The sequence below is a fragment of the Coregonus lavaretus genome (assembly GCF_964263955.1).
Source record: "Coregonus lavaretus genome assembly, contig: HAP1_SCAFFOLD_7888, whole genome shotgun sequence".
NCBI classification, from domain to species: domain Eukaryota; kingdom Metazoa; phylum Chordata; class Actinopteri; order Salmoniformes; family Salmonidae; genus Coregonus; species Coregonus lavaretus.
In genome coordinates, this window is record NW_028159674.1 from 1 (window position 1) to 22,500 (window position 22,500).

Sequence of the window (22,500 nt, forward strand, 5' to 3'; positions counted from 1 at the left end):
ATTAGCTTGAGTATTTCATCTAAGTGTCGTCATGCTCTCCTCACCCACATTTATGCTTTGTGTTGAGAAAAATGTTATTATGACTTGTATTAACACATTATAGTGGATATGTGAATTAAACATGATATTAAACATTGGAGGTCCTCTATATCTTGTAAATAGAGGCCTATTAGAACAATCCCTCCCTGCGTTAGAAGGGAGGCACAAATCAGCCAAATGAGGCATATTGTACAAATCAGCAAATTAGCACAGCCCATGAACTATGTTAATGTCTGGTTGGAAATAAGGATGGATCTGTCCACACTGGCGACGGGTTTATTATCACCAAGCCTCCTAATGGCCAAGAGTAAATTACCAGCCTGGAGTATAGCCTACACTTACAGTTAGCTTCTCCCTACAGCTTTCACTCCTGCATGTGCTAATAACTGTAAAGGTCAATTACCTGGGATTTTATGTACAGTACTGTATACCGTTCAATCATGCTATTGTTCAATCATCTTTTACTATAAACTAAATTTGTTTTTTTGTTTTCTTCCATATGTGAAATCACAGTATTATGAAGAAGGGTGTTCCATGGTATGCTATGTTGATATTAATAAATTATATAATGATTTAGGATATTTGCATGTTTTGTCATCATGTATGAGAGACAGCAGATCTGTCTATCCCCCAATGGAGTAGAAAAGGGTGGAATAGTGGGGGGAGAAGATGAGAGGAGCCTGCCCAGAGTTAGAACGTCATTTAGCCACCCAGACACGACACAGTAATTAACTGTTGACACTCGTGAAGAAGCCAGGACAAATTAATCCTGACACATTTGCAGACGAGTGATATCTTACAGTGAACACTTTGTAATTATATTTGAAAATGAAAATTAAATGACACTTAAAACTAGGTTGTCATGCTCAATGAAGCGAGCGTGTAGTTAGACAGAGAGGCTGCTGGGATAGATGGGGGGCTGTTCGCCGGCAGATGCAGTGCCACTCAGACGAGAGGGATAGGAGTCTGCCAGAACACTCCTACCCAGCCTGGCCCGGCCCGGCACAGCCCAGCTCAGCCCACACCAGTTACCACCATCGTAAACACGTCAATCTCCCTCTCTGCTTCCCCATCTCAGACTGCCCATCACAGCCCTCCTAGCCAAGCACGCTAGGCCAGCAATACCACAAAATCTACAGCTCTGGTATACTGTGCCTAATGCTGAAGGCCACTGTTGACTTCTGTCATGTCTTTAGGCAGGTGGTGATATGTTGTAATGGGGCTCAGATCACCATGATGTCTTGTTTGCAAATACTGTCCTGCAGTTACAGTGTCATGTTTTCCTTAGTGTCAGTTGATAGTCAGTCCCCGGCCTGGCTGAGTGGTATAAGCATTTACTGTACTCTGAGATTAAAGGAACATGTTTCTGACTGTTGTGACTCTTCTTCTCTGGTGTTCATCTACAGATTGCCAGACAACAGCAGCAGCTTCTGCAGCAGCAGCACAAAATCAATATCCTCCAGCAGCAGATTCAGGTCAGTGGCTCGTTCATGTGTTCCCCTCACCCTCCCACCCTCTCACTGGCCTTTCCTTACCCAGCCACACCCCACCACAGGCCACATGTCAAATCTCATAGGTTTCTATCTGACAGATATTACACACATTTACATACCGTATATTATAATCCCAATATCCACTAAGAGGTTTACAGCCTAACACTGGTACTTTACTGTCTTTCTTTATCTTTCTCTCCATCGCATTCTTTCTTTCTCTTTTTGATATCTCTCGCTTCATTCTTCTGTCACTCTCTCTTACAGTCGTCATTCACATCACATGATAATTGGCCATTGGTAATTGGGAGGGGTAAAGATGGAGGGGAATAATTATCACATCCTAATTAACAAAGATGGAGAGAAGAGAAAGTAACAACACCTAATGAAGCGTGCTGCTGCTGGTAGAGAGAGAAGTGCCTGGAGGGTGGAGGTGGGGACATGAAAGAGGCTGGTAAATGCTGCCTTTGAAATGATACCATCCCAGTTGAGTGACGTGGCAGGCCTTTTGACAGCACCGGGGCTACAGTTCACAGCATATTGTTAGTGAGGGGAAGAGCCTTGTTCACCTCAATGTGGTGGTTAAGGGAGATACTGTTTTTGGTGGAAGAAGAAGTTTGTTTATACAGTATTCAGTTAAAGTCCTACAAATGTTTGTTCATTTACTTTATATATTTATAAAGGTGCACTTAGAATAGCTCGTTTTATGCTCAGCTCAGATTGAAAATGAAGGTTTTATTGGAGTAATGTCAGTGTATACGGTGGTGGTCATTGCTGTGCATTTTCTCTCCAAAGTGGATTGTGTTCTTTTCTCCCCTTAAGTAATTATGGAAAATTGAGAAAAAAATGTAAATGGGGGAGGAGGGGGCGAGAGTATTCACACGAGACACAAACCAAGAAAAATGTAACGAGGGCACCATAAATAAACATGGCATATTTGCTGAAAGAAAGAAAGAAAACAGCATGAGATGTAGCAGGAGGAGAGGAGAGGAGGGGGAGTGCCAGTGTGTGGGATGTGTATGTGGGGAGTGTTGGGCATGTGTGTTGGTGAGGCGGTACAGTACAGTGTGGTCAGGTTAGGGACCACCCATGCTGAGTGTTGGACACAGACAGGCTGGCTAGGGCTGGGCTGGGTTACTCTGGGTAGGGGTGGTCGGTCAGTGGCTGGCTGTAGTCAAGGCCGTTGCCCCAGCCCAGCCGTCTGAAGAAAACCAAGGCTTTACTGTAGGGTGGGTCTGGTGCCAGGAGCAGTCTTCTTCTATGACCCACCTATTACTTATCCTGCTACCACTACACACTCACTACCAACACACACTCACTACTAACTCACACTCACTACCAACACACGCTCACTACTAACACACACTCACTACCAAGACACGCTCACTACTAACACACACTCACTACCACTACACACTCACTACCAACACACACTCACAACCAACACACACTCACTACCAACTCTCTCTCTCTCTCTCTCTCTCTCTCTCTCTCTCTCTCTCTCTCTCTCTCTCTCTCTCTCTCTCTCTCTCTCTCTCTCTCTCTCTCTCTCTCTCTCTGTCCCAATCTCTGTTCTCTGTTCTGAGGAGGATCATTAAAACATAATTCTCCTCTCAATTCACCATCACAAATGGCTTCATTATCAGTTCCATACTTTGAAATAAATTTAGGAAGCATGTTTTCCCTGGCTGAAGATCTGTCCCTGCTCTAGTAGGCGTACGTTGTTGAATGGTGGAGTGGGCTATAGATCCCCTCTTCACCCCCTTCCCTCTCCACTCCTCCAGGCCTCTCCCAGTCCACAGTCCCTGTGATGTGTGGAGGCAAAACAGAAAAGCAAACCCCTTGGATTTACACAGCATTAAGCACAAAAGCAGGATTTAGTGCTGGGCCATAAAAATCCCCCTTTCAAGTGCACTTCCCAAGAGAAAGGCCCCACTGTCAATGTCTGCTTCTGCTGGAGAGGCCAGAGAGCTGGCCCCTCTGGTGCTGCTGTCACTGTCCACAGTGTTTGTGAGAAATGACTCCCCATCACTCCACTAAAGAGGAACTCACTCTGCTCTCTAGAACAGAGCACAGTACCTTCACTAGCATACATGCTAGAATGAAGCACCCTATGCCCTGGGACCAAGCCCCCTTAATAAGGACTCTACTCCTGGGCTCGCTGACACACCACCACAACACATCATACTTTGACAGGTCCACACTCCACACTTTCATGCTGTGGTTAAAGACTAATGTGCTACCTGGAAATTCCCCTTGATGAGCAGTTCAGGGAGGAGGGTGTTATATCTCTTCCACCAGACTTGGGGAGGTACTGAAAGTGTATGGATCTATTTCAAACAGATAGAGAGGCCCCTAGATGTAAAGATCTGTGTCTCCAGCCAAGGCAGCTTTCCCCAGACTCTGTCCTTGTGATCTGTCCTGATGAAACACCACTATATCTACAATTAAACAAAAGAGACACTTATTTATACCATCTGCTGCACTCCCCTCAGTCTATCTGCTTGTTTACAAGCCTCACCAGGCCCTTATCAAGCATAGATTACTCTCACAACAACTTCAAATCAGTTTGATCATGTTAGACATTTTGTTTATCCTACCACAAGTCCTTTAATGCTTACTTCATTACATTTTTTCCCCTCGTGACCCAGTTTTACTCTGTCCTGTGTGGCGCTGGTCTGGCCGCTCGTAAAGATAGCCAACCAGAGGGATGAGGGAGAGATGAGGGGAGGGATGAGGCAGGCAGGGGCGAGGTAGCGAGGCACCTTGGCGGCACTCTGTTTTCATTAGAGTCCCGCTCTTAAAAATGCCCCCGTCCTCTTAATATACAACAGCTTTGAGTTAATTAGTACTCTAAACAAGCTTCCAGCCTGCATGTTGCAGACTTTTAGCAGTGGTAAAACAGCACTGGGGGATTGGGTTACCCTGCTGTTAGTATGGAGAACAGTGGACTTTACTAGAGATCCTCCTCCTTGCCATCAAAGTGCTTCTGGTTTGGCTCCAGGGGGAAAGCGCTTCAGATTGTGGTCCCATATTGATGATGTAACTGATCACATCAGTGGGGGCTGTAAACCAGACTGGAGGAGTCCAAATAAAAACACCAGGACCGTAACTGGACACCCTCCCTGGTACGCCATGCACTTTCAGGGGTTTTCTTTGAGGGAGGGAGGGAGGGAGGGAGGGAGGGAGGGAGGGAGGGAGGGAGGGAGGGAGGGAGGGGTGTGCAGAAACAGGCAGCGTGGTCTGGAACCAGGCACGGTCCAATTTAATCGAGTCTCCTTTTGAATGGCCTTCTCTCTCTTTTCATCCAGTTCTACTTAGAGGAGGGAGAAAGATTGAGTCTTTGTCCTTCGGGATTACAATGTCACTTGTTTTAAGATAGCAGATGTTTTGATTACGGCGTTAGGGGCTTATCAGAAGTTTAAAGCTCAAGGCTCTGTGTTTTTTTCCAAACTCTCGTTTTTTATTCCTCTAGCCGTCCCTTGTTGTTGTTAAACTAATTCCGTCCAGGGAGAGGATTACTGTTATGTGAATCAAGTATTAAACTTGATAAACACCGTTAGGGAATCAACGAGAGGCTTGTGACAATTAAAAGCAAAATGTTGAAGTAAATCTGATCCGTAACAGAGCATGTGTTTCTTACATAAGAAAGTCATCAAGTAAGTAAGTAAAGGAGACAGAAAGGCAGAAATAGACGCTAAGCAGAGCTCTGTTCTGCCTGTTTGTTTAGCCTCTGCATCAATCAACCACATCGACCGGCACTCGATTGGACTGTTAGGGGCTGTCTCCTTGACAATCACACCCACTTTTTATTCCTCCCCAATAGCAACAAATCCGGTTTATTTTAGCGTCAGAGCCCAGGCTGAGTCTTTCATATGGCTTTCTGTAATTATGTAGGAGTAAATGGCAGCACAGCCATATGTTAGCAGCATGGGTAGCAGTCTATGAAATTAGTTAATAAAATGGTGGTGACTGCTGTTGTTGGCCAAACACATGTTTCTGTGAAGAGGATATTTTTATATAGAGATAATCGCCATGGATTGGAGGAATTTGTATTAGTTTCTCTAATGGCTGCATTTGATCCAACCCAGTGCCAACTCCAGACTCAGAGGACCTCAGTGTATTTGGGGTAGTGATTGTTTGGAGGTCTGCTCCCTGCCCACAGGGGCCATCTGACTGGGAGGTTGTGATGACAGGTGGGAGTCAGAGGGGTGTTGTGGGGGGGGGGGGGCTGCCTTGCCGTGCTGTGCTGTGATGGAGTGCATCTCTCCGGCTACAGTAACAGTTTGCTGTCCTTTCCCATGCTCCAGCCCTCCAGCCCCCCATCCCCACCAGCCCCCATCCCCACCAGCCCCCATCCCCACCAGCCCCCCATCCCCACCAGCCCCTCTGCCCTCAGAGCTCTCACACAGATCCAGGCCAGGTGGAAATTCCTGCGCTCTCACAAGGCTTCAGAGCTGCCGTGTATCTCCTGCGCATGGGGATGGCAACAGTCCATGCATTCCTGAAGGATGGGGCTGGTACGGTGTGAGACGAAGTGACACACACACGCACAAGATAATAAATATTCCCTGAAAGGCTGAACTTTATCTTCACACAGTAAAGGTTAAAGAACGGAGCTCCCCAGATGAAATGGGGGGATGCTTTTAATCAGAAAAACCCTGTTAGGTCAATTTCAATGTGTCTGTCTGTCCTCACATTAACAATAACACAGGAGCAATCCATAATTAATTAGCTATGTTTATAATTTAACTCTGAGCTGGCGTTATTGCATCGTATGTTTAGCAGTGATATAACTATCCCACTGATAGGGATTTTCTATGGAGGCCATTGTTGGTTCACCCTTTTAATCCAGCAGCCTTAAACACTCTCGTCATTGGCCAGGTCTGGTTCTACTTATCTAGCTCAGAGCTGCTTTTCCTTCTCCTGCTCCTGTGAAGGACCTCCACGTGGCTGTCTTCCGCTGTCAACCCCCTCTCCCCCAAGCCCTCCACACCCCTACCGTCCACTGATCCACTCATTTTGAGTCACTCTACACTTCATTCATCTCTATTTATCCCTCTGGCTGGGAATGATGCCTATTGTAGATTCACTTTATATAGAGAATTATTGTTCTTAGATATGTGTTCTATTTGGAGCTGTTTTGGACTTTAGGCTATTGAACTATTACATTTATTTATGTTACTATAAAAATATACAAAGTAAAAATAAAAAAATCTCTAATGTAATGCAGACATAATTATTTCCTCCCCATAATATTTTGTCACCCATAGCATCTCCCAAGAGCACAGAGTGTGCTGGTACTCGTTGTTTGGCTTTAAAGAAGTTCCATTGCCTTAGTTAAAAGAGAAAAGACCAGTGCCTTGTTGTCAGCGCTCACTTCAAAGTGGAAAAGGTTTCCTCACATGTGGTTTTAAATGGTGTGGAGGAACAGCAGGGGACTTCCAAGGGTTAAATGATAATAGCTGCAGACAGTTCCCAGATTAAAGATGCAATTTAATTACACAAGGGCTAGCTAACCACCTCCACAGCCCTAGCCTGCCAGGCAGACACACTCCTATAAAGCACAGCAACACCACAACACAACAACACACATACTGTAGAACTTGTGTACATATGTGGGTGCCTTTATATGTTGATATGTCCGTGCTTGTATTTGTGTGTGTATGTGTGTGTATCCTATGGGTTTGTGTGTTTGTCAGTGTGTTATAGGTGAGTGTTAACAGAGAAAGGAGCAGCCTGAGGAGAAGCTCTACTCTCCGGGGCCTGGCTGGCTGACTGACAGACAGACATAGAGACATATGGCCCTGCTCAAGAGCTAGCGAGGGCCTGATTCTCATATGTGCAGCGCAGTATCCCCAGGGTTGCGGAGCCGACCTCCCTCCCTCTGCTGTGGTCATTTAACAGCAGTAGAGCTTGAAGAAGCATGACAGGCCCAGTGGTCCAGGGGCCAGCCAGGCCAGGGCCCCGATAAAGGGTTAATCAGTAGCAGCTTCCTTTCTCACTTGATATATATTTTTTGGGTATGACTAGGGTTGCAACATTCTGGGAACTTTCAATAAATTCCCTGGTTTCCCGAAATCCTGGTTGACACAAACCTACACAAACCTAGGTATGACACATGTATCCACAAGGTTCCTTTAAACAATCAAACTTTTTTTTGACAGTGTTTGCTTTTAAAGGCTCAAATTGGCATACAGTTGAAGTTACGTAGGTGTGTCTGTCTCAAGGTAGGATTCATTCCATTACATGCAGATACTCATGGAGCTGTAATTTAATCATGTTTTTCTTCTTTACCATTATCGTTGATGAACAGACTATGCCACAAATTCCTGAATACATCATTTGCTTTTATTAACCTACCAGTTTTTCTCTGTCTCTCTGAGTCTGTTTTTGAAATCCCACAAAAACACATTAGAAAGAATAGCAGCCTTTTTAGAGATTTTCAGGATGCAGCTCCGTGTCCCAGTGTTGCAAAGCGCTGATAGAATTCACAGGGGAAGCTCTATAAAAGCGGGTCCTGTCTGCCCAGGCAATAGGGACCTCCTAATTAAACACAGAGCCCTTTGTGTCACACACACATTGGTTTTGAATAAAGGCAACAATCCCTCTCCCCTCTATATGGGCACAGAGAGAGGCCCCTGTCTGTCTGTCTGTCTGTCTGTCTGTCTGTCTGTCTGTCTGTCTGTCTGTCTGTCTGTCTGTCTGTCTGTCTGTCTGTCTGTCTGTCTGTCTGTCTGTCTGTCTGTCTGTCTGTCTGTCTGTCTGTCTGTCTGTCTGTCTGTCTGTCTGTCTGTCTGTCTGTCTGTCTGTCTGTCTGTCTGTCTGTCTGTCTGTCTGTCTGTCTGTCTGTCTGTCTGTCTATCAGTAAGGTGCTACTGCTGCTATGCTAGACAGTGTGCAGGTGAGCAGCTCCAGTCCTACTGCAGCAGTGTGGTGGGTGGCTCTCCTGTTAGTGTGTCTCTGAGTCACACACAAATTCCTTGAACATGACTCGTAGCCTTCTAACCTATAGTGGAACATACAGAAGATTATCAGGGCAAATGCAAGAGTGGGAGTCTTGTTTGTGAGTCATTGACTACAGTTTGTAGATAACTACTCCAGCCCAAGTGGTCCATTTCTGCCCGGTGCCATACTCTCTAAAGGTCACTCTGGCTCCTGCTCGGTTTTCATTATTTACAGTCATTGTAATAAGGTTCCTTGCCCGTCACGCCCTATCTAAAGATCATGTGGCACAAGCCAATACAGTAATTCCCCCAATTTACTGGCTTACTGTACTGTAGTCTACACACAATATGCTTTGCCCTTGTAATCCAATGAACGGTAATTGCACCCAACATTTTATTTGGTGAACATTTTAGCTGGAACAAAGCACACAGCTACCACATAATGGTGAATAATTTAAAATGAACTTTAGATAAACACAAGGGTGGCTGCTAATTGAACAAAGATAATGGCTCCTAATTTATGCCTCTCAGATGTTTCTGTTGTTTTCCAGGGTGCAAATTATCTTCTAAGAGACTCTTATTAATGCATTGGCAAAACACACCAAAATAGACATTGTTAAAGGGAATGTGTAAGTTCCCCAATTAGCACAGCCAGAGAATAATAGAACAGGAAGTGATAGCGTGTTTTCATACGTTTAGCTAGGCTGGCAGTAGTGGGATTATGCTGGGGCCCTAACGGTCTCATCAAATCATATTGGCTTGAGCCCAGGGAGGGAGATAGCTCTATAGATCCAGCCCTACATAACATGCTCATCCACCAGTTAAAGGAGACTGTTAGCTGATGAAGATGTGCACATGCAAGACTAAAGATAAAAGAAAGCATTGACCCAACTCATTAGCCCCTGTGATTTAATATATTGACACTTGGATGCAAATAATTCCATTTAGTGGCCTGCGTTGGGCGGGGGGAGGGATCAATTTAATTAGTTATGAAATGTGACTTCTTGTCAGGAAGCAGAAGAAATGCTGACGTTAAATAAAGTCGTGTGCAATTTGAACAATAACGCTATCGCGCCCCTTTTAAAACTTAATGATGCACAAAAAAGGCTTAATAGATACAACCTCAGCAATGGCTGTGATGGTTTGGAAATTAAGCTAAGTAGATGAACGGCTAGACCAGTAACGTCGCTGGCCTGTTAAAACAAATTCAGACATTTAGAATATAAACAGTGCAGGCTATCTGGGACAATTTGGTCTGTAGGTTTTGTCGACGTACGTCTCCCTTGCCGCTGAAAGACTCTTCCGGCTTCCTTTTCTTCGTTAGGTCAGGGTTAAGGTACACACAGAGAGTGGGGATATTGAATGGCCTTATTATTGCATTAGGAACCATTTCCTCTGACACTGGGCCCTGGCTTGTGAATGGCAAACTGGAGAGTGTAAACGTTGAAAGATACACATCCCCAGTACTTACACGATGTGATGGGTTCATAGAGGCTGCCTGCCTGGCACACAAAGGCACGTTTGTGTGGGGAACATATGCTAGGAACACACGTCTTTGTCGGTGATGTAAGCATGTACATAAACACGCCTCCATTATTAATGTTAATGACACAACATCTCCTAGCGGTCTTGTAATTATCAGCAGGGCAACGCGGCGTCTTTGTGTTCCCACACCTCGCACGTTTAGGCTGCGTTAATGAACTGCCTGCATCTTGACAAGGGCTGTCACATGAACAGGTGTAATGTGTAAAGTCACACCTGAGTGTCTGTCTTAAATTAGTCACCTGAGGGGATTCCAAACAAGCACTGGGACTTGGTAATTTATGCCAGGACACTGCAGCCTCTCATAGCAGCTCAATGCTAGTGATAACAGTAATCAACACAAGACAGCAGATCACTGGAGCTGTAGTGCATCTCATCAGGCATTAGGGAACCTAGTGAGCTCTGTGATAAGACAATACTGCTAAATAAACTTCATAACCCTAACAGGAGCACTTTACAGCTCATTACTGATACTGAAACGAGGCCAACCGTAGCTATGATACATAAAGCCGTACTCTATGACCTCTGAATATCATTATAAAGCACCTGTTTATAACTCTATTGCTCCCCACAATCCTTTCCTGGATGAAGGTGGCCAGTCGCCTTATACTTAGCACTCATTGTACCCCGTGCTCCAAAGGAAAATATCAGTTGACGGAGAACACATCCTCCAGTGTGAAGTTGACTTAGTTTCCTCTCCCTCTCCGCTCGGCCAGTGTTTTCCCTGCTAATGTTGAGCAAACTGTTTTGTCTTTGCGTTGGCTCTGCGCAGCCCTCGGCCTCCACAGTGGGCACACTCACAGGGAGAGGGCTGCATTAATAGGATCTAGTGTGTGCGGCCAGCCGGCAGGGAGAAAGGGGGCCCGTATTTTCTTAGGGCCGGGGTGGCAAAGCCCTTGTCCATGCTGTTTGAGGGAGTCCCCAAGCTTAATTATTCTGCTTTGTACTCTTAACATTTTACTGCTTTAACCAATTTACTGAACATCAGTAACATTCACCAACATACTGGTATGTTGCATCATATTCTATTCTTATTTTCAGCATTATGATTGGAAAGTCTCATATTACTTTTTCTATCATAACCTAAACATCACACTTCTAAATGTCCTATAATTCTTTAGGTATAACCTTTAGTGTACTGACAAACTGTATGAATGGTTTCCAGTGTGGCATATAGTACAGTAGATTACAGCAGCCTCCAGTCAGTGCAGAGTTCTTGAGCCAGCCTGGAACCAGGGGAAGTCAGGGGGAGGGAGGGGGCTGGGCTGGAGGGTGCTGTCTGCCCTGCTTTTTAACAGCAGCAGACTTAATATAGACATATTGGAATGGCTCCATTCCAAGAGAGCTTGTTTTACTGTGTAAGGAATTAGTGGAACAAGAAGTCATCTATTGGTTATTCCCCAGACGGCCCGACCTCACCCCAGTGTCGGATTCCTCTGCACCTTACCCTGCTCTTTACTGCAGATAAACTGGAGGGAGACGGGACACTACCCATTATTACATTTTAGTCATTTAGCAGACGCTCTTATCCAGAGCGACTTACAGTTAGTGAGTGCATATATATATATTTTTATACTACCCCCCACCCCTACCCTCCAGACAGTCCCTGTTGTCAAAGTGCAGCGGCGTAGCGTACACTTGTTATTAGTCAGACTCTTGCTCAGACGCCTCAGACGCTTCTCCAGCAGAATAGAGAATGACTTGTGTCCTTTGGCAGACGATGTTAATGTTTTACCTGCTGGCTAAATGTGAGGTCTAAGGGTCCGGAGGAGGGGGGAGATGGGTCACAGTCATGTCCATGACAAGGACCTTTTGTTGCTGACCTGTACCTCTGTAGTAGATTGGGCTCCCATTTCAGAGTAAAGGGAACAATGTTCTCTAGTCTGGGAGGGAGGTGGAGGGGAGGGAGGTGGAGGTGGAGACCTGGCCTTAATACCAGCTAGCCACAAGGCTGAGGGATCAAAGTCTGGCTCAGCGCTATCGATCCACTGGCCTGATTACCATCACACACCAAACAGCCACAGAGCACAATGTCTGGGACTCTGATAACACCACTACACTGGACTGTGTGTGTGGGTCTGTGTGGGTGTGGGTGTGTGTGTGTGTGCACCCTTTTGTGCTGTCACATTGTATCTTTGTGAGTGTGCACGTGCCTGTGTGTGTGTGAGAGCCTGTGTTGGATTAGTGCGTAAAGCCGTGGTGCGTTCACACTGGAGGGGTGCGGTTAACTGATAAATGACCTGTGATGTGGGAGTAATGTGTGCTTGGGGATCTCTGGGATTGTTTTATGAATTGAACTCTCTAGAACAAAGTAATGCACAGACTCTAGAGCCCATGAGTGGTTCCATTCAGTGATTTTCCTCCTGGTTGGGCTCCAGAAAGCACTCGCACAGCTCTCTCTCTCTCTCTCTCTCTCTCTCTCTCTCTCTCTCTCTCTCTCTCTCTCTCTCTGCAGCACAGTAGCAGGCCGGGTGTTGAGTTCACATGACCGTCTGGTGTCAGTGTTACAGTGCTTTCTGTGGGGATGAAGCCAGGGCTGCCAGCTTCCTGTAGATCGCTTTACCTTCAAATGGATCACCTAAAATGCTTTCCACTTGCAGGCGTTTGGTGTGTGACTCATTGGAGAGTAGGGGGGAACGACGTGTCAACTATCAGTACTTACAGTAACAGCTGGAGCAAGTCCTCTCTGGGTAAAACTATATCAGCCCAATTTATTTTCTAACTCCTCAGGTAAGATGTGAAAAGTGGGATTGCTGGAGCTGTGGCAGAACAGCTGGCAGAAATAGTGTAGGTTTATAAGCACATTTAGACTCCCTGTCAGTGATTTCTAGTCAATTTTTTGCCTAATTGTCTATTTAGCTTTATAGTGTAATACTGCACAAGTCATGTTATTAGACTCCTATACTCTGGGTGACTCTCTTTAAATCAAATGAATAAAGATGAAACCTCTGATAAATACAGGTCTGATATTCCTCCAAACACATCTGGGTAGCACTACCGTTTAGACATTTCACCTGAGACTCCCACTGTGCCTCTCAGCAGCTCCAACTTTGAAAACACAGTGAGAAAAAAATCAGCCATTTTCTTTCTTTCCTTTTCTGTCTTCTATCTCATCTTGTCAAGGTTGAGGGAATTTGGACATGTTAAAACAACTCCCCTCCTCCTTTAAAAAGGGGAAGAAGACAGCATCCCAGAGTGACGCTTGGTGAGGATTAGACTGTGTTAGTATTTGGGGGTGCGGGAGGGCCTGCTGGGCTGGGTCGGTAGTGCTGCAGGGTGTCTGCTGGGCCCTGGGTAAAGACCGCTACAGACAGTGAAGAGCATAGGTACTGACAGGGGCCCTATTGAGCACAGTAATGGCTTGTACATCTCCATTTGCACCTGTATGTGTTTGTTTCCATGCGCGTGTTTGTGTGCGTGCATGTGTCTGTGTGTTTGTCAGTGTGTGTGTGATAGCCCTGTCTCTTACTCTGAGTGTGTCTAATGGTAATCTGACCATGGTCAATCCCAGGCCTCTGGCTGTCTCTGCTCTCTGCACTGGCTGACCCCAGGATTAGGTGCTGCTGTAAACCATTACAACACTGTAGTGCTGATGTCAACGCTTCCACTAATGACATTGATTCAGTTAGAATGACGCTCACTATATACTCAAGCTGGATTTACACACTTTATTGTCAGTCATTTTTTATTATATTCACAGATATGTTTGTGTAATTTTTTTTTTCTGTTTCTTTTAGATCTTGTTCACAGTGTTAAATCTAATTAAAACTGAGAGTTAGTGCCTTTTCTCATTATGCAAGCACATCGTTGAGAGGAAAACAGATTGCGCACTGGACTGGTACAGACTTCATCAGGTCATCTGAATTGATGATACATGTTGCAAGGCGGTTGAGAGGCCTCTCTCACCCCTGGAGACCTCTGTTGGTGTGTGTGCTGGCAGAGGGAGCAGCCCCAGCCAACTATCTGTCTGACTGATCACTACAGATGCTCTTCCTCAAGTATTCAGAGTCCGATCCTCAGTCTTCGGGGACTAACAATAGCACCTGTTCCTCATAAGATAGCCCATTCATGTATCTTTAATGAAGCTTTGGGGCAGATGGCGTGAAATGGTATTATCCAGTGCTTAGCAGTGCTAAGACAAAGAGAGAGCAGTGCCAGCGTAACAATGCGCTGTATTTACCAGGAGTGGGGAGGACGCTGCCCAACACATCTGCTCCACTTCATTCTATCAGACTCCTCAAGATCATCCTGGCAATAGAAATATTCTGGGCACCCAGCCAATAGGCAGATGAACTTGAGGGTAACTCTTTCAGGGTCTGGGTGTTGCCACAAAGGGTGGAGAAACTGACACACACAAACACACAAACATACACTGAAATTGAAATCTTTTGTCTGGGAGCTGATCTGTAATTTATCAACAACGTATCCTCATAACTGGCATTCATTTCCAGTCAACGGAAAATGACAGTGATAATGTGTAAATTGATAAATGCATTGTCTGCTCAACTACCGTGCCATGTGTTAATTGACAGGCTGAAGGCAAACCTCCACTATTAGATAGCACTTTGAAGCTTCTCCAGATTTGATTTCCCTTTCTCTGACATTAGCAGAGTAAATTAAAGTTTAATGCACAGTGCTCATTACTGTAAAACACAACCATTCAAACCCAATGCACGTATTTTCCCCCAATGCACATTTACATTTCCTCTTGCCTGAGTAAATCTCTTTATTGTGATATCTATTTAATAAAAACACAGTGCTGTCACTGGATAGATTTCCCTTTTCATTTACAGTTTTGTTTTTAGGCAACATTCAGGATATTTGATGAATTTAGCGATTGTCTGATTGACACTGTATTTTCTTGATATAGATTTTCTCTCAGATTCCAATTATATGGCATCAGATATCTGAACAGAATCTCATTCTGCTCCTAGAGTGATCCCTACAGTAATTAGTGTCGACATGCCTAAACATATTTATTTCAGTCTTTTGTATGAACAAATATGTATGTCTGATTTCATTAGAGAACTAAATTGATGATATTACTGTTTCAAAAAATTATGACAGGGAATAGTTAAGATAAATATTTATCAGTGATATAAGCCGTTTATAGCTATGGAGTAATATAATTATGATGAAATGTGTTGAATCTATGAGCCACAGTGTATTCAGCTTATTTTAATAATAGTTCCACTTACGTTGGAGCAGCTGTTTCAGTGTAACACCCTGGCTTTAGCGTGATTTGTTTTGCTAGTTTAATGCGAGTAAGGTTAATTGCAATTATGTATGTGACTGACCTTAATAACCTTCCTGAGGGTAGACTAACACACTCAATACTGACACACCGGGAGGGAGAGTGTCTGCTTCAGAGAATCTTTCTCTGCACCGTGAGTGCAGTACATTCAGAAAAATACTTCATCTGGTTTTATAGTACAAACACTCCAACACAGGGCAGGCCCTGTTCCCCAGGGTACCCCTTCACCTGTCGCTGGCTCTAACTCATGTTGGGACATTAATTGTTGCGTTTTCCCATATGTTCTATACATGCGGGGCCAAGGGCCATCTTTCATCCGCTCTACCTGGAAACCTGGAACACCAATCCCAATAAAAAATACATTTTATTCCAGGTCATGTACTTTTCTCCAGCCGCAGCACATTTTACGGAAATACTTTTCAGATTATAGTAAAGAAAAAGGAAATGCTATACTTCTCCATTCCTTTCTGATGTACTTTCTATACTTGCACTTTGTTGAAAAGCTCCGTAGACAGAAAGTGTTATTTATTTAGTTTTCAGTCTACCTCTGCACCTCTGGCCAGATCGATAGAGTGGTCCTGAGGACATATAGCAGTGGGGAACAGGCACTGCTGCACCAGATCAGGGCACACAGGGGGAGCAGACGGAATAAAAAGTGGAGATCATAAGCAGACCTCAGCTAGAACGTGGGGGAAAAGTCATTGCTCGAAGCAGGTTGATTTCATGCCCCAATGCTGCGGCAGTAATTGCACCCAGACCCGTTTTATTGCAAGTTGATTTTAAAGAGGGATGAATGGAGAAACATTCTGTAAAGTGTTTATTTTGGGGGCTGACCTTTATTAACCCGTTTTCCAGGCGGGTTCCCCTGAGGTAGGCTGGCCCGGTGCTAGATTAACCCTTGCAGGCCCAACACAGCCTAGCTGAGCCCCATCACCGGCAGGCAGGAAGCAGAGGATCACAGTCAGATTGGGCCCTGCTTCAGCTCTCAACATGTGTCTCATTCCAAACCCCCCCACACACTACACTGCCTGTAAGAGGCATCCACAACACAAACACACTTACACACACTTACACACACACACACTCACACACACAGCGAGAGCACATATTTCTCCTCTTGCCGTAGAGAGTCAGAACAGGAGAGTCAGCTTCAGCGTGGACGGTGAAGGTTAATAATGTTAGACTGAAACAGTTTAGACAGTTTGAGGAGCAGTGTAGAATATGTGGGGGGCAGGGCGTGGCTCTGGACGTTAAGATGAAATATCACAAACAGACAGCGCTTTTGGACTGCCTTCAATTTTTTCCCAGCTGAAAGCCGGTTGCTGTAAATTATCGCATGGGCTTTTATCGTTTGTATAAAAGATCCTCCAAAACTATGAGATAAAGGCTGTATATCTGAGCTCATCTTCCCCTGTCAGTCAGGGCAGCTGGTTGTTTGTGTGTTTGTGCATGTCTGTATAAAGCGTTATGGTTCGACCTCCCATCTCACCACACCACCAACACTATAGAGAACAGCCTAAGGACATTGTGTTGATCTATTCACATACCTGTCTATATCTGTCACCATCAGTCATCCCACACACCGTACACACACCGTACACACCACACAACCCTCTACAGGTGCTCAAATACATCCTGTAACCTCAATTCCCGTCCTTTGCCTCCCACGTGTCACAGCCTCGGGGAGGGGGGGGGGGGGGGGGGGGGGGTGAACAATGCGCGTGCGGCGGGGTCCTTTGATGTTCCGATGTGAAATAGTGTTGGGGGATTAGGAACAGACGTGGCCGGGCCAGGTATTGTGTGAGCACACGAGGGCCGTCAGAGCCGCAGAGCCCCCTGTCAGGACACGTTAGGCCGGGCTGTGATCTGCTCTGTGCTCCCCTCTCCTCTCCTCTCCCCCTGCCTGCCTGCTTGCCTCAGTGTGCTGCTCTTTGTGTCTGTAGCTCAGCTAGGCCTCTCTCTGATCTCCGCTTCTCTCTCTGTTCAGCAGGTCCAGGGTCACATGCCTCCGCTCATGATCCCCATTTTTCCACACGACCAACGCACCCTGGCAGCAGCCGCTGCAGCCCAGCAGGGCTTTCTCTTCCCACCGGGAATCTCTTACAAGCCAGGTATGCTCCTCTCTTTCTCCCTGTTGTTTCTTTCTGTGTCTCTGTCTGTCCTGTTTTCTGTCTGTCCTGTTTTCTGTCTGTCCTGTTTTCTGTCTGTCCTGTGTCTCTGTCTGTCCTGTGCTCTGTCTGGCCTGTTTTCTGTCTGTCCTGTTTTCTGTCTGTCCTGTTTTCTGTCTGTCCTGTCTCTGTCTGTCCTGTTTTCTGTCTGTCCTGTTTTCTGTCTGTCCTGTTTGCTGTCTGTGCTGTTTTCTGTCTGTCCTGTTTTCTGTCTGTCCTGTCTCTGTCCTGTTTTCTGTCTGTCCTGTTTTCTGTCTGTCCTGTGTCTCTGTCTGTCCTGTGTCTCTGTCTGGCCTGTTTTCTGTCTGTGCTGTTTTCTGTCTGTCCGGACTCTGTCTGTCCTGTTTTCTGTCTGTCCTGTTTTCTGTCTGTCCTGTTTGCTGTCTGTGCTGTTTTCTATCTGTCCTGTTTTCTGTCTGTCCTGTTTTCTGTCTGTCCTGTTTGCTGTCTGTGCTGTTTTCTGTCTGTCCTGTTTTCTGTCTGTGCTGTTTTCTGTCTGTCCTGTTTTCTGTCTGTCCTGTTTTCTGTCTGTCCTGTTTTCTGTCTGTCCTGTTTTCTGTCTGTCCTGGTATCTGTCTGTCCTGTTTTCTGTCTACCCCTCACTGTTATGGAGATGCAGTTTTCCACCTCACAAACACAGGTGCATTTTGACAGCATGGGTAATATTATGACATTGATGAAGGACCTTTCCCAATGTACTCTATCCTACATATTTATTATGGGTATATATTTCATACATTTACTTGAAATGTATTTTATGTCAGTAATGCTTTTTTTTCAGTCCTAATTTTCACTGCCCCAGTTATCATAGGATCTGTACACTACTCATATCCCAGTCTCCATACAGCATCAAAGAAAAGTGTAGTCAGTAAGGCCAAGGCAGATGACGTACATTACTCTATGTCACCTTGGAAATGGAGCCAAGCCTTGGGGAGTGTTCTGTGTTCATCTCCAAGGCAGCATGCCTGTTCAACAATGGATATGAGTAAAGGAGCACTGGAATGTAAACAGCTTTTCAACATGAAAGTGTCTTGACTTCTCTGGCTGTAATCACTGTGGAAGAATCTGCTGAGGGAGCTGCCTGCTGCGGTAACACAATACTCTACCTGGGTCATCCCTGACCCCCTCACTCCCTCACTGTACTCATCAATCGCTCAAAGGATTATGTACAGCTTAGATGTCAATTTAAACATACTGCGAATGGTGGAATGTGATAGCACCAGAAACATTACAGTATTCATGTCTATACATACTATCCTGAGATAGTGTCTTGTCCCTCTGTATCTCTTTATGGAGATGAGCTGACACGTCACTCACCCAGAGAGACAGACAGACAGACAGACAGCAGGAGAAAGAAGAGATTAGAAGAGTCAGGGTTAAAGTGTAAAAGTGAGAGGAGGAAGAGGAGGAGGGCGAGCGTCATTTGTCCTGTGGGGATGAAGGGTGCAGGCCAGGCCCCCTCCCAGAGGTGCCTCTTCTCCCCTTGCCTGTAGCAGCATGCCTCCCTCTCCCTTTGTGTGACGAACAGAGAAACAGAATGGCTCCACACGCAACACATTCCAAATCCCAAAACAAATTTGTGGGAAATTGCTACGACATGTTGTTCGACTCCCTGCCAGGGCAGTAACCTCGCGCCCTGATCTCCTCGCCTCAGTGTTGCTGAGAATGAAAGATGTGCCACTCTGGGATTCTGTCCTTAAATATTCAGTCAGATCCCTGCCCCAGAGTGGACCCAGCCACACAGCCTCTCTCCCCTTAGCCCTATGGCTGGGGCATTCCTCTTCCTTCTTGCTGAACATTGACTATCGGCTGGAAGGAAAGTCAAATTGCACATGCAAGGGTTTTCTCATCTCCCTGACCGACCTGGGGGGAGGGAAAGTCCAGGCCTCCTTTTGTCTGTCCTGAATGCTCTCAGAAATACATTTGTTGTTAGCACCTTATCACAACATTGAGGTAACTCCAGGACATGCAGGGAGGCAGAGGGGGTCGAGTAAGATTGGCTAGTCTAGTCAGCAGGTACATAGCAGAACATTAAAAGGTGTGCTAGTGCAGCTAATACATTTACTATAAAGCCACAGGATGAAAAAAAAAGTCAGCTATTTTGGAACTACAGAGGCATGACAGCTTGAACAAAGCGCCTGAGGGGATTATTTTGCCAGTTTGATTTCTTTAATACATTTGACATAAAAAATGTTTTATTACAAATAACAGGAGGTATTATGGACTCACGGCATGCATGGGTCGCCATGTGTACACACAGATCCTGAATTATTCATGAGTTATTCATAAAGAAAAGGAAAAAAGGTCTGAAAGTGACTACCAATGACTACCATCATCAACTGAAGTAGCTTAACGGCTCTATTATCCTCAGCCCCCTAACACAAGATCCCATCTGATGACCAGTCTGATAGAGCAGAGGATGCTGCTGTGTCCACCCTCCATGAAGACTAGTGAAGTGGCCAAGCGTTCACTTCCACGCTAGGGCACACTAATCTGATGTCATCTTTATGAGACAGACCCTCCCAGGGACCACTGCTTATGACCCTGACCCCGCTGTGTTGCCACAACGACAGAACTACTCTGCACACTGTGCTCAATGGCCCTGACGTTGCATGGCAGAGCAGAGACGCAGGTCATCCTTTAAACAAATAGACCCCAGCTCGCTCTGTTTACATGGACACAGAGACATTCACTCTGATAGTAGTCTAATGGGCCTGCAGAATGACTCCATGGTCATTGGGTCCCTATGCTATGATGAGGACACACATAGACACCCTGCTGGAATGACTGCTGCCACACTTCTGTTTCGGCCGGCCCACAATAACCGACGGGCCTGTCCCTCTTGTGACTGAATACAGTAGCTGCATAAGAGCTCCATGGAATCTGTGTCAGCCATTCATGCTCACAAGTGTTAGGCCTTCTAATTGTTGTTCAACACCAACTCTCTCACCGCCTTGTTTAGCTGGATAGAGACATTGTTAGCACTTCAAACAGAGAAAATGAAATAGGGCATAGAGTTAGTAATTGAACATTTATTCCATAGCCACTTGTTTTCAAAGAACTCAAGTATTCTGACAGAATATTTTAGATTGCCCTTGCCCTTAGCATCAGGTTCCTAGTTGTGAAGAGCTCTGTTAGAGAAAGGATCTTCTCTTCTCCTGCGTCAGGCCCTGCTCTATAGTCCTACCCACTCATTTTCATTAGTGTTGAGCCCATGCTCTCATGCTGTGGTGTCTTCAAGCACAGGCTCCAGGCAGCTGGAGGGCCCTGTACTAGATGAGGGTGCTCACCGATAAAGAGGGTCAGGGCCCGATGCCGTTCAGTCCCACACAACTCCACTTAATTTGGCCCGTTTTGCAGCATGATACCTGGCTGAGAAAGGAATGCAGGATGAGTTGAACCTCTCTCTCCACCATTACTATCACCTACAGAGACCTTCAAACATTATTCAGCAGCTCCTGTCTGTCTCTGCTTTCACTTTCTCTATAGCATTATGATGTTGAACAGCTAGGGGCTCGTTGGCCCCATCTGTCTTGTTGGACAGGGAATGTCTTTGATACTGGTCTCGTTGGTAGTACCGACCATATCAGAGGTAAATTACTGGTTGATTCCTATGGAGGACCCTCTGTATGTAAGCTCTGACAGGACAGAAATCACCCTTGAGTTTGGTTCACTGTGGATGGATGAGAGATCCTGTTTTGATCACAGTGATCACTGTGGATGGATGAGAGATCCTGTTTTGATCACAGTGATCACTGTGGATGGATGAGAGATCCTGTTTTGATCACAGTGATCACTGTGCTGCATCAGGGCTACGGCTGCCGACTTGTCATGATGAAGGGAATCCATCCATCTCATCCCCTCAGCAGTTCCAGGAGTGACAACAAACACCCTATCCATAGCGTGCCTTCTCCATATGCCAGAGTTATGTACCCAGCTCTGACACAGCCATGGCGTCATCTGGCCTCCCCTGTTGGAGCCTCCTAGTGATCCATCACCCAGGCCTGACCATGGGATCAGTCATGGGATCAGCCGTCCTCAGGACAGCAGCACCCTTGAAACCCTGATTCTCTTTCATTACTGACACCAGGCTGGCAGCACGCCCAGTCTACTGGAGTCTTTATACAACCCTGGACCCCCTAGACCCCCCGAGACCCCCCGAGACCCCCCTCCAGACCCCCCAGTACAGTGCCGGTGGTGTCCTCACTTGGCAGCTGACCCCTCCCTGGTTTCACATGACTTCCTCCCTGGTTTCACATGACTTGTCATTGAGCCCCCCCCCCCTCGAAGTCACTGCTTTTTACAGTATATACTCATGCAGGAGAGGTGCATTGAGAGAAAAAAGCCCATGGGGGTTGTAACGACCCACACCGCACCCTTTCTACGAGACAATTTGAAATCACTTCACTGGCGTGATTTTATTTGCCCCTGCCTTAAATGGGGATGGAATTTCCTGGCTGTATCACAATGTGCTGTGCTGTACAAGACTGCAAAGTGAGGGTGAAGGAAGTAAAAGGGAAATTGAAAGGGAAAGGGGGCTCCCTAGTCAGTTGTACAACTGAATGCTTTCAACTGAAATGTGTCTTCCGCAAAACAGAAGGTATATACATTCACCGTCATGCCTGTGGCTTAATGGCACCATATGAAGTGACAGGTAGAAGTGGGGTCTGAACTAGGGCCAATTTACCCTCAGTACACATGCTTCAGTCAACCCCCAGTAGGCTACAGTACTGGCCTGGCCCGTCTCACCGGGGTTGGTCTGTCTGTCTGAACACACTGGGCTGAGTGTAAAGGCTTCTGGTACTGAGTTAGACTCAACACTCCCACAACATCAATCATATAGACTGTCCTTCAAACTCACTGACAGCTAGCCAAGGCACTGTAAAGCAATAAAATACAAATTATATAAAAAGGGTAATTCATACTGGTTAGATTGATGTGATAGCAAGATAAAAATGTTATTTGTTAACCGTGTTATTGTAACAGTACACTTGTTCTAACCAGTTTCTTAAAGCACTGTTCCTTCTTGTCTGCCAAGACTCTCACTGCCAAACAAACAA

At 45.8% G+C, this 22,500-nt stretch overlaps 1 protein-coding gene across 1 annotated transcript in view; it reads left to right on the top strand.

The window, feature by feature from the left end:
* The first annotated feature begins 554 nt into the window (after positions 1-554).
* The window catches only part of LOC311122571 (transcription factor Sox-6-like), a 22,519-nt gene continuing 573 nt past the window's right edge, over positions 555-22,500 (top strand). Inside the window, exons 1-3 of the mRNA XM_084196913.1 lie at positions 555-576; positions 1,446-1,514; positions 17,263-17,383. Coding sequence (XP_084053039.1) covers positions 574-576; positions 1,446-1,514; positions 17,263-17,383 — 193 coding nt within the window. The 5' untranslated portion in view covers positions 555-573. The remainder of the gene's footprint in view (positions 577-1,445; positions 1,515-17,262; positions 17,384-22,500) is intronic.